Source organism: Trichosurus vulpecula, chromosome 1 (assembly GCF_011100635.1).
Source record: "Trichosurus vulpecula isolate mTriVul1 chromosome 1, mTriVul1.pri, whole genome shotgun sequence".
NCBI lineage: Eukaryota > Metazoa > Chordata > Mammalia > Diprotodontia > Phalangeridae > Trichosurus > Trichosurus vulpecula.
Genome location: NC_050573.1, coordinates 533,385,200 through 533,397,871, shown reverse-complemented (window position 1 = coordinate 533,397,871; position 12,672 = coordinate 533,385,200). Strand labels below are relative to the sequence as shown.

Sequence of the window (12,672 nt, the reverse complement as noted above, 5' to 3'; positions counted from 1 at the left end):
AGAGACGGATGTAAAGCACTAAAAATGTACTGTTTAGCATTTGTGTCAATGACTTAGATAAAGGCATCAAAGGTGTAATCATCAGATCTGTAAATGATACACAGATGGATGGTATAACTAACACTACATGTCAGTGCCAGGAACCAAAAGGATCCTGACAGGTTAGAACAGTGGTCTGAATCTGTTAAGATGAAACTCAATAGGGATAAATGAAAAATCTTAACACTTGTGTTTGAAAATCAAATAATTTTATAGGCATAAAAGGGGGAAGGCGTGGTTAGGCAGCAGTTACTCTGAAGAAGACATGGGGGTTTTAATGGGTTGCAAACACAATGAATCATCACTGTGGTGTCACAGGCCCCCAAAAGCTAATGCAATCTTGGCTGCATTAAAGAGGGCAAGGCTTCTAGGAACAGCCATACCATACTCTGCTGTCATCAGACCTCGAATGGAGTGTTCAGAAGAGGACAAGTGAGATAGCGATGGGCCTTGAGTCCATATTATATGAGCATCGTTTGAAGGAACTGGGGGTGTTTAGCCTGGAGAAGACCGAGTAGGCATGATAACTGTCTTCAAGTACATGAAAATAAACTGTCATTAGACATATTTTATTCGGCCCCAGAGGGAAGAACCACATAGAATATGTGGAAGTTACAGATAGAACAATTTAGGATTGATGTCAGGAATAACTTCCTAATAATCAGAGTTGTCCACAAGTGTACTGGGCTACCTCAAGAGGCAGCAGGATCTCCCTCCTTGGAGGTCTTTGAGCAGAAGCAGGGCTTGGTGAGCATGTGACTGTGGGGTGATTCCTTTCACATATATATGGGACTTAGACGGCCACTGAGGTCCATTCTAATTCTTAAATTCTGTGATCATAGATCCATGGGCTTGCTAATACTTGGAGATTTATATGACCCTATCTATGGTATGTATTATAGCACAGACAGGGATAGGTTGGGGGTTTCAGGCTAGCTAATGAGGCTGTGGTGGAAGTAGCCAGGTGGTGCAGTGGGTAAAATGCTGGGCCTGGAATCAGGAAGACTCATTTTTCCGAGTTCAAATCCAGCCTCAGACACATTAGCTGTGTGACCCTGAGCAAGTCATTTAATGCCATTTACCTCAGTTTCTTCATGTAAAATGAGATGGAGGAGGAAATGGCAAACTACCCCAGGATCTTTGCCAAGAAAACCCCAGATTGGGTCACGAGGAGTTGGACACAACTGAAACGACTGGACAATAGCAACAGTGAGGCTGTAGAAGGCAAGGTTGAAGGTTGTTACAAAGAATTACATCTGGAAGTGATCTCAGAGGTTATACAGTCTAATTCCTTCATCTTCTAGATAAAGAAAATGAGGCCTGTGAAAGATAAGTGACTTGTTAAGGGTCATCCAAGTAGTGCCAGAAGCAGGATTTGAACTCAGGTCCTCTAACTCGGGGCCTCTAACATTCTTTCCGCTGCACCACAGAGACTCTCCTATTGTGATAAATGGATACTCTCCCCATTCCCTACTCACCCATCTCTTGTCTATTAGGCAAAGGCAGATCTATCCTGCTTTGAGTATGACTTTTCTGATGGGAGAAACCTACCCCTGCCCTAAAATGCTGCTTAGAAACCTCTTAGAAGGGATTCAATCCAAGACCTTTGCTTCATTTTCTGTTCCTGGAAATGACTGTATCATGTACTGCTTCCCCCCTTCTAAGATGACTATACATCAGTCAGGGTAGCACCCATACCCTGACTGAGATGTAGGAAAAGGTCTGAAGCAGCTTTTTAAAAGCTTCCGGATGAGCATCCTGAATGAATTATCCATTACTCAGATTTCATTCAGAAATTATATTAGAGAGAGACTCACCACGGCCAGTAAAATTATTACATCATAAAGTTTCTGGTCATAACCAGCCCTGTTTGGGGCTAATAAGACAGCAGTCATTTTGATGGTTTATTACCCTTCCATGAAAAACACACAGAGAAAGAGATTGAATCCTCAAGAGACTCTTCCTTTTGAAATGTGGCAATGGCTCGCTGTTGTTTTTGTGATAGTTTGAGGCACGTGGCTTTTTCTTCTAGCCCTGCCATCCCAGATGTCTAAGATATGCCTAGGGACGATACATCTGGAGATGTGTTGCAAACTAATTTGCTGTTACTTCTTTCTTTTCAGAACAGCTGGAAGTCATCAGAAAAACCACCCCTGACTGGTTCACTATGTGGAGCTGCGACACTTTCAATGGTACCCAGAACAGCGAGGACCAACTCCTCTGCCATGACTTCCACCTTATCCTCTCCATCTTCTCCCTCCTCTACCTCATTATCTGCTTCCCAATTGGCCTTTGCTACAATGCTCTGCTGGTCCTGGTCAATCTGTACAACAAGGCTACCATGACGATGCCTGACGTTTACTTTGTAAACATCGCCATCGCTGGCCTCATAATCAATGCTGTGGCACCAATATACCTTCTTGGGCCAACCACCACCAAGTGGGCCATCTGGAGCTTTAACAGCGAAGTTTATATCACACTGCTGATTTTGTTTAATGTTTCCTCCCTGGTTATCATGTATTCAACCACCTTGCTCAGCCTGGATTACTACATTGAGCGAGCTCTACCGAGGACTTACATGTCTAGTGTGTATAACACCAAGCATGTTTGTGGTTTCATCTGGGGAGGGGCAATGCTTACAAGCTTTTCCTCTCTGCTCTTCTATATCTGTAGCCATGTGTCCACCAAGCTCATTGAGTGCTCCAAGATGCAAAACAAGGAGGCAGCCGATGCCATCATGGTGTTTATTGGCTACGTTGTCCCTGCCGTAGCTGTACTTTACGCGCTTGTGTTGATTTTACGAATACGGAAGGAGGCCACACCCCTTGATCACGATACTGGAAGACTGGACCCTTCTGTGCACAGGCTTCTGATTGCCACAGTGTGTACACAATTTGTGCTGTGGACACCTTACTACCTAACTCTCCTGGTGAACACATTCCTTGTCTCACAAGGAAAACTCATGGATGAGCACTACATGCGGATATTGCATTTCATCAAAGATTTGTCAAAATTCTTAGCTTTCTCTAGCAGTTTTGTGATGCCACTCCTCTACCGTTACATCAACAAAAATTTTCCTGGCAAGCTACGACGCCTGATAAAAAAAATGCACTGTGGGCATCAGAGGTGCTCTCATGACCGAGCAACAGTACAGCAGGTGATGACGTAGGAAAGGAGAAACTCTTGTGGAGTGTGAGCACTGTGGGACTTTACCACACCAGCACAATCCTGCTGCTTCTTACCAAGAACCTTCTTAGAAGCTCTTAGCATTGATACTGGAAGGCGGCTGCTATTCTTACTGACCAAGGGACGCTTGTTCTAATAGAGGTGGCACAGTGATACTAACAGAAACCTCAGGCAGGTCAGAGAAGCTGGCATTTGAGAGCACTTTCAAAGCACTGAGTCAGTAAGCTTGAGTTCTGCATTTCTTCCCAGTTTTAATAATCCTGGGTAGAGAAATGACTAAAAGGTAAAGTGAAGTCTTGATTGGATATAAAGCACTTTGTTACCTGTCCAAGAAAAGGACAACGCTATGTTTTCTTCCTTAGAAAAAGAGATGCAATAATTCTAAATGGAATAGTCTTAGTACTCTTCTCAACATGCCCTGTGTGTCCTTACCAGGATGGTCAATCTCTGGCAAAGGTAATGCTGATCAAAGGAATAGGCTGTCCAAACAGTCTGAGTTGAAATATAAGCTAGAATATTATTAACTTATGTTTTTCCCCTTAAAATGTGTGCATTTTGCCTAAATGTGCATTTTGTCATTGAAGTAATTTACTCATTTTAAGCCTTTTCTAAATGAAGTAATAAGAATCTGGAAATTCAATATTTACACTATGCTTGCTTATATTGTGAAAATACTTGATTCTTCACTTTTTTCTTGATCTTTTTAAAAAGAAAGCACAGATATTTAGCAGAAATCCACTAAGTATTAAAATGGAGGAAATAAATGATGGTGGAATGTACTTTTTAAAAAGTAACAAAACAAAATGAAACCAACTACCTAAGGTCCACATGTTCATGAAACTCAGTTGTCATTGTCTCTTGCCTTTTTGTGTTAAATGTTGTATAGGAAAAGCTTATGGCACTTATGCCAACAGTGACATTACTACTCTCTGTTTCTCTGTCTGTCTCTCTGTCTGTCTGTCTCTCTGTCTGTGTATGTATATATATATATATATACACACATATATATGCCTGCTTTTAAGCTGTGGAATAATCTAGGAGTATTAAAGAAATTGCTAATTGTTACACATCATAACATACTTAAATCCTTCTCACTGCCATGGAGACAGTGAGCAGGGCTGATTTTCTACTTTCTAGTTCTCAATCACTACAGAGTTAGTTTCCAGGTCCAAAGCTGTAAAAAAAATTGAATGAAAAGAAAATATGAAAGTTATAAAATGTAGTTAGTTGTGTTGGAGTGTGCTGCATAGGAGAAATGTGAAGATCTGTTCTGGTAAAATGCAGCATGATCCTGCAGGGAGGTGAGGGATAGGATGTCTGAGCAACCACACAGGAATTAACAATATGACTCCTTAAATCGTCCCTGAGACTCGATTAAAAATTTACATTTGTAAAACTCCTTATTACTTATTTGAATTGAAAGGCAACCTAAGACTGACTTATTATTAATCAGAAGTGGCAACATAAAAGTGAAAGCAACTTCTATATTAAAGATAAGGTAAATACAAAGAAAATGCATACGTTTGAGTTATTTTTTGAAAGAAACAGCTGTGAATAAAGCCAGAGCCACTGAGAACCATTAGGTTTAGAGCTGGAAAGGACCTCAGAAGTCATCTAGTCCAATTATCCCTCTTCTTCTCCCCACCTCCCCCACATTTTAAAGATGAGGAAACTGAGACCCAAAGAGGTTATGACTTGCCTGAGGACACACACGTAGCAAATGGCAGAATGTAAATGACAGTGACAAGAAAACATTAATGTGGTTTTCTTGCTTGAACAAACCTTACACCATCTACCTATCTACTACAAAGCTCGGCCCAAATGTTTTTGCATCAATCTTCCCTTTGCTTAGGAAGCAGCGCCTATTGAAAAAAAAGTGTCAGTGAAAGAAAAAAACAGGTGCTGACCATTGACTTAGTCCCCTGTACTCTCCTGACACCATTCCTCTGTCTATTCCTTTCCATTAAATCATTATCAGGTCTACTCTAAATGGGGAGTGGAGAAGATAGGGACAGGCAGAGGAAGCCAGAACCCAGCCCTTCAGGAGAACTTGAGCATTAGGCTGCATCATTACAAAGAACTACTTTTTCCCTCAAGCCCTCATCTGACCCCAAATTGCCCAAACAATGACTGCCTGTGAGAGCCATTACTTGGATAGATCTCTTTCAAGCTTCTCAAGTTTTAAGACTATGTAAAACAGCAAACCTGACTTCTTTCCCAACCTACTGCAAACATACTTTACCAGACTTAGAAAACTGAAGTGAATGTTCTTTTTTCCGAGAGACAGATTACTAGGCTAGAGTATACAGCTTTCTCCAGTAGCATGTCACACTAGAAAAAGAAAGTTGGCTGCTAACGAGGAACTGCATTTCCCTAAGATTTTGGCCACGATGTCGCAATAGCATCACTTATAAATGTGAACACAGGCAGATATGTCAAAAGTCCTTTACCTCTCCTTCCTAAGTGTCTCCAAGTACCCATCTAAGCCCATTCACTTGAAATCTGATTTCTAATCACTATTTCATTGCAGGAAAGAGGGAGAAGATAAGGAAGCAAAGAGTTGTTTTCTTCTTTCTTTAAAGCAGAAGTTCTTAATATTTTTTTGTCATAGACCCCCTTTGGAAGTCTAGAGAAATATCCTCAGAATAATATTTTTTCAAAGTAGAACATTAAAACAAAGAGAATTACAAAGCAAATCAATTACACTGAAACTGAGTTATCAAAATATATCATATAAAAAAGCCCAAGTTCACAGATGCCAGATGAAGACCTCTATTTTGAAATCTCCTCCCATTCTCATGTTCTTCAAGCCTTGAGTTTTTTATATGGAACAAAGAGCTCCAGGAAGAGGGCCATGAACTCTTCTTTCATGAAGGCACAGGCCTATAATCACGAATGATACCTCTGTTTTCTAATCAAATAGACCTCCTCTTCCCCAGAATGGTCCCCATAGAAAGTAGTCTTCCTCAATCTCATAGGTTTGTCCTTCAATCAAGTTTTTCACCTCAATTTCTCAATGGTTAACAAACTTTCTATGCAAATTATAGAATTTTTATTCCATGCATTATTTCCATCCACTTGAAAGAATAATATTTCTGGACAGTCTGTTCGTCACAGTCTACCTGCCTTCTCATCTTCCCACATATAAGCTGTACTGTCTGGATACTTCCAAATGCACCCTGTTCCTGCCCCCATCCTTACCCCAACTTGAGGGCGTAATATTGCTAGCACTAACATATCATGCCCATGATCCAGGTCATCATGCCCAACTTTCACACCAGTAACCTCAGCAACGCCCTAACCTGGATGGAGTAATTAATGCAATGCCAGCAGCTAGACCAATGCTTTTCATTGATCACAGAGGTGATGTTAGAAGCATCCACAATTATAAACTGCATCTTGGGAATGTAGCTTCATTAAAGTTGGTTTTAAGCACTCTTTTTTGTGGCCAATTCCACTTCTTATTCCACATCCCTGGGGAATCTCACCCCATCATTTTGCAAAAGTAAACCTTCTGTCCTATTTCTTAATCTCCCTCTGTTCTTTTCTTTTCCACTGAGAGCAGGTCCCCCGCTGCTATGCTTCACACACCACCAGTCTTTTATCAGCCCTCTCCAGATTTGAAGACATCTTTTACTGTTAATTCTAACATACTGCATAATTTGGTTTTCACATCTCATTGGCGAATCTATTTTCTTGTGGTTTCCTCTCTAAATTCATCTTTGATGCAACCTGGCTGATTTGCATTTTTCTTGCCTCGGCTGTATTTTTTATTTCTGACATTTCAGCTATATTGCCATAAATGAAGAGAGTCTTAAGTTGTTCAGGGGGAAAAAAGGTTAGAGGGAAGAACATGTTTTGGAAAATCCAAGGTGAACTGTGAATTTAAACATATTTCTTCCAATTACTTTATAAGACACACAGGATCCCATTTTTAGTCCTAGGTTTTGGTGGTACTATTGCTGACAAAATTTTTTGCTTATAATCTTACAATTGCTGGTTTTCCTACTAGTGATTCTATGATTGTTATTAATGGTAAGAGAATTCAGATTTTTTAAAAAAATCTTTCTTACCTTGCAGCTGTTTATGCAAAGTAAACTTAATCTTAGGTTTGTTCCATCAATACTACAGATTTTTAAAAATTGGTCAGCACCAGCAAAATGAACCTATGAATGAAGGATATGAAATTCACATACAAGCGTGCATGCATGAGAATACAAAGTCGCATTTAATTTGGAAGTAGTAATTGTGGAAGAATTAACCATGGTTTATAGCAAAGAAGGTATGATCATACGCTGAGTTTTTGAAATAGATGCTAAAAACCAGTTGTAAGAATCAAAGCCTTCCCATTTCAAACCTGAACTTCCCTGATTTTTCTGTAAATATGAGCCAATCTCTTTAGTACCCGTATAAGTACTGTATATATGAAGAGGAAAAACCTACTGATGTACAAAGGCACATGTGAAGGATCTGTTTATTAAATTATTTCCTAAAACTGAGATATGTTTATTACTCTTTAACATTAACATGTTTGAATGCTTAAACTGTACTGTATGTGTTTCTGTGTGTATATGAGAAAAATCATCACAGAAAGTGCCATTATTAACAGTATTTTCCCCTTTACAGATTTAAATTTAGATATATTTTGTGTTGATTTACTCCTTTGTAGTTCTTCCATTTAGACAGATGTCTTTATGTAAAATAAATAAAATTATTCAAGTTTACCCATGCCTCTGTGATTCCTATAGCTGTACGTTAGAGGTCTTGATCTGCCTAAGACTAACGAAGCATTCAATCTGAATACTTGCTTGATAAAGCAAGCAAGCAAACTTTAGAAGGGGGCAGGGAAGAAGGAAGTAATAGGACAGCTAAGAAGCAGCCTTACCACTGTTCTATTAGAAAATATATTTTTTTCTAAACACTAAAATATATTTAATGAACATTATGTCAAGGGAGAGAATAAAACTTAATTTCAACACATCCATTTCATGTTCAATGAGAAAGCATAGTATAAGGAATGGCCATGATTTGGGCTTAGTTATATAATCTTACAGAATATCTTGAATGTATAGAAAAAGAATTTTGAACCTACAGGATTATGTTGGTAAATAAGTATTTACTGAATGTCTGTTATGTACTGTAGGGGGAGGGGTCCAATATGCAGCATCTCATAAACAGAACTTTGCATGAAGTCCATGCTATGGTCTCAAGGAGATCAGTTGCAGTTTCTCCCCCTCAATTTGCTTCAGAAACAAATGTAGGTTGTTCCAATTAAATCAAATCAAATCAAATTAAAATATAATGCATCAGTCTGCTACTATATAGTACCATAGGTTTAAAGTTGTAAAGGACTTAACAATGACTTTAACCCTACATTTTACAGCAAAATTAGGTCGACTTCCCTCCCCCACACTTCAATACGTACTATGCTATATGATATACTAAGGGAATGATCCCTACCTTCAAGGAGCTTTTAACATCATCATGGAGAGAAGACACTCACAGACAAAACAGGAAATAGTAAGAGAAATTAGTAGGTGATTAAGTCCTCAAATGGACGGCAGAGATAATAAATCCTTCAGGAGTTCAGAGGATGATCTCTGTGTACTACACTGTTCTTAAAGGGCTCAGGATCTGAGCTGTACCCAGGAGGATATGGATAGGCTGGGAGCAGGAGGTGACAGACCATGCTTACACATAGAAACGCCTATAGTAACAAAGAACGGGAAGTTCAGGAATGAAGCAACCTTGCTGGGAAGTAGAGAAGATAGAGGTAGGCAGAGGAAGCCAGGACAAGACCAGACTGGAGGGTTTTGAAATTCAGGCTTCACGCTATATCCTTTACATGGCATTGAGACACTAACGGTTTAGGGTCCAAAGTCAATTATCAATCAAACAATGAATTAACAAATATTTAAGTCAGGTACTATGCCAGGTACTGGAGATAAAAGTACAAAGAATAAAACCATTACTCTTCTCAATGAAAGAATATTCTTATAATGGGGCAGACAGGGGCATATAAAAATATATATAGCATATACATAAAATGAATCAATAAAATATATAGAGCAGAGTTCAATGCAGGGTAGTTTGGGAGAGAGGGCACTCACAACTGGGGAGGTAATGAAAGGCTTCACACAGAGAAGTGGCCTAATGAAGGCAGCTTCATCATTACTTTGTTCTTGGAAAGCTTAATCTGTTGCCAGTAAGTGTAAGAGTATGGATGGATACAAGACCAGCTATCTTTTGCAGTAGTCCAGACATGAAGCAATGGGATGGGAAGAAAAGCTACAAGAATGATCTGGAGGAAAAGTTAACAGTACTCTATTTCTCTGCTTTTCTGTCCCCTAAAATGGAATATCTTTCATCTATTAGGGATGCTGGTATGGTTCATGTAAAATTCTTAGAAGGAGAATACAATGGCAAGTGACTCATCTCTTTTGGCTGACAGAGTAAGTGGTGCTGATCACACTGGCAAGGATGGAAATGGACCATTAGCCAGTTTCATCCTGGAAACTGTCGATGTTAGTACTTCTATTGTCACTGGAGGAATACGATAAATTTTCTAAGAGCCTCGTGCCTACAGCTAAGCAAATATGCACAGATGTACACACACACACACACACACACACACACACACACACACTTTCATCTTTCCCAGGAATAAACTTACTGGAAGAGAGTCCAGAGCACGTCATTTTTTGGGTGGGAGACTTCCAAAGAACAACATTCAAGGAAATTACATGGATGACTCACTGGGCAGAACTCGGGCCTTATGTCAGTAGTAGACCAATCCCAATGAATAATTCAAAAGGAAAAGGTATGTGTTAGGGAATTAAGGGAATGAAGAGGGACAGTATGTAAAACTAGAAATAAGACACAAAATCACTTCTTATAAGATACAGCATGCTGGGCACAGGTTCTCAAAGAACCCCAAACCAAAGTCCTCAAAATCTGACAACATTCTCAACATGGCTTCAATTGTGCACGGTGCTAGAATCAGAGGAACTAGAATGTGTTGGAAAACAGCTGCAACTTTGTCTCCGTTATACTGTCATATGGGAGAACTTGCCTGGCACTCATTCCCATTCATTCATACTCATTCCCAAAAGGACATTCGGTGTGGAATGCTATCACTTCATGACAGATGTGATAACTACCATGTGAAGGACAATGCTCTAGTAATCAAAAAACATTTGTTCAATAAAGAAAGAGCCCTGGATTAACAGGTAAAAGACCTGGGAATTTAGTCTTTGCTCTGCTACATACTAACTGAACAATCCTGAGCAAATCCCTGCGGAGCCTCAGCTTCTGTATCTTTAAAATGACAGGGATGGATAAAATGGTCTCTAAGGGCTCTTCCAGGTCTAAAAATCTACCCACTTATAAGTCTGTGACCTTAATAAAGAAATGAATATTTCTGTCATGTAGGAATGGTTGGGTATGGAACATATGTGATATGTGATTGCTCTAGACATATAAGTTTTTATAGGTAGATATATTCACTAGCAATTTAGAAGGGCAAGCTCAAGTGTTAGGCTTCTATATACAGTTACCCCTTCCACATCACAACTTTCCCCATCACAGTTTCAATATATCACAGATAGGAATAAGAAATTAAATGGGAATTTGGGGGGAGTTTTGTGGAAACCACAGATGACACATGAAGGCCAGCAGACAACACAGAAAAAGTTTAGAAACTCAGAAATGCAGAAAATATATGTATAGTACTGTATAATATAAACATATTTTATCTTTTACTGCCATCATAATCTAGATTTCTTCTCTAGTAGGAAGGGAAGGCCAAAAAATGTAACGTGGATTTTCCAGATCGCAGGGGTGTCACATCACTGACCTCCGCAATGTGGAAGGGATAACTGTGTGTGTATACAAATATTTTCACTGTTGCTTTTCAGTTGTTTTAGTCATGTACAACTCCTCCTGACCCCATTAGGGGTTTTCTTGGCAAAGATTCTGGAATGGTTTGTGCCATTTCCTTCTCCAGCTCATTTTACAGATGAGGAACTGAGGCAAAGAAAGGCTAAATGACTTGCCCAGGGTCATGTAACTAGTAAGTGTCTGGGGCCAAATTTGAAGTCAGATCTTCCTGACCTCTGGTCCAGCACTCTATCTATTCAGCTACCTAGCTCCCATAAATACTTTATATTCCTGCCAAATAAACTGAGCGACCTAACAGGGGATTAACCAACCGCTTCACGCTTTTGCAGAGATATCCACAAGAGGGGCGACCCTTGTAGACTCCACAGTGTGGCGTCCTAAAGACACTTCAGCTCCACTGAGGGAAAGGGACCACAGGAGCTCCCTAATCTTCCTGACGTAGACTTGGTTAGATGCGGTCCATGGCTGAACCAGAGTAAATTAACATAATACAATGAAAGTGATACCATTCATAAGCTGCCTCTCTCATTTTAGAGATGAAGAAACTGACACCTAGAAAGATCAAAATGCCTTGCCCAAAGACACAGAGAGAGTCCCGCAACCTTAGGCAAGTCACTATGGTCCAGTGTCAAGTAGTTCGGATTTGGAGCAGGCCGTGTTTGATGCTTTTTAGGAAAATCCCTCTGGGCCTCAATTTCCTAGTCTATTAAATGTGGGGGTTGGCCTAGGTGATCTGTTAGCTCTTCCTGGCATAAATCCTACGGTCTTGTAAAGTACAAATTAACCTAGGAGCTCTACGTTCTTGTTGAAGAGCTGGGGGGAAAAGCACCCACAAACAAAATACTGACAGATGAGCTCCATCTTGTGGCCATGGACTAAACTTCACTTTCCTGGCCCCATTAGTTCCCCGTAAATTATTAGCATTAATCCTAGGCAGTGTGGCTTGCAGAACAGGGAGATTCCAGAATGTGTATATGACAACGAAGTCTAAAGAAGAATGGATAATAATTACATTTTCTACCAAGGAATAGTTTGCCCACAACAGTATTTAAAATAACTACAAGAAGCAGAAAAAAATAACAACATAATTTACCATCTTTAATTGGTAAAATCCCTACAAATTATCTCCTTATTACCGCTTAAGTGAATGGAGAAAGGAGGGGCAAGCACTTTATAGAGTCTATTATGTACCAGACACTGTGGTAAACAAGTTTATAAACAAATGTTATCTCATTTGATCCTCACAACACCCCTGGTGTTATTATTATCTCTAATTTACAGTTAGGGAAACTGAGGCAAAGACGTTAAGTGTCTTGCCCAGGGTCACACAGCTAATATGTGTTTGAGAATATTTTTGAAGTCAGGACTTCCTGACTCCAGGCCCACTGCTCTATCTACTGTTCCACCTAGCTGAAATGTATCTTACTTTGGAAGCAAAATGTGATTGCTCCTTTAATTACATTTCCCCATAACAAAAGGAAATAAGTCCACTAGCACAACAACTTCACTCTGAATTTTAGTCACCTTCACTAGGATTTTCCCAAAGGC

At 39.7% G+C, this 12,672-nt stretch overlaps 2 protein-coding genes across 4 annotated transcripts in view; one reads left to right on the top strand and one right to left on the bottom strand.

The window, feature by feature from the left end:
- Positions 1–7,949, top strand: part of GPR146 (G protein-coupled receptor 146) — a 90,810-nt gene extending 82,861 nt beyond the window's left edge. For all 3 annotated transcript variants that reach the window (XM_036741328.1, XM_036741329.1, XM_036741330.1), the window contains exon 2: positions 2,163–7,949. In XM_036741328.1, the coding sequence (XP_036597223.1) occupies positions 2,207–3,208 (1,002 nt within the window). In that variant the 5' untranslated portion in view covers positions 2,163–2,206 and the 3' untranslated portion in view covers positions 3,209–7,949. The remainder of the gene's footprint in view (positions 1–2,162) is intronic.
- The window catches only part of C1H7orf50 (chromosome 1 C7orf50 homolog), a 368,607-nt gene that overhangs the window by 196,142 nt on the left and 159,793 nt on the right, over positions 1–12,672 (bottom strand). The gene's annotated exons all lie outside the window — the stretch shown is intronic.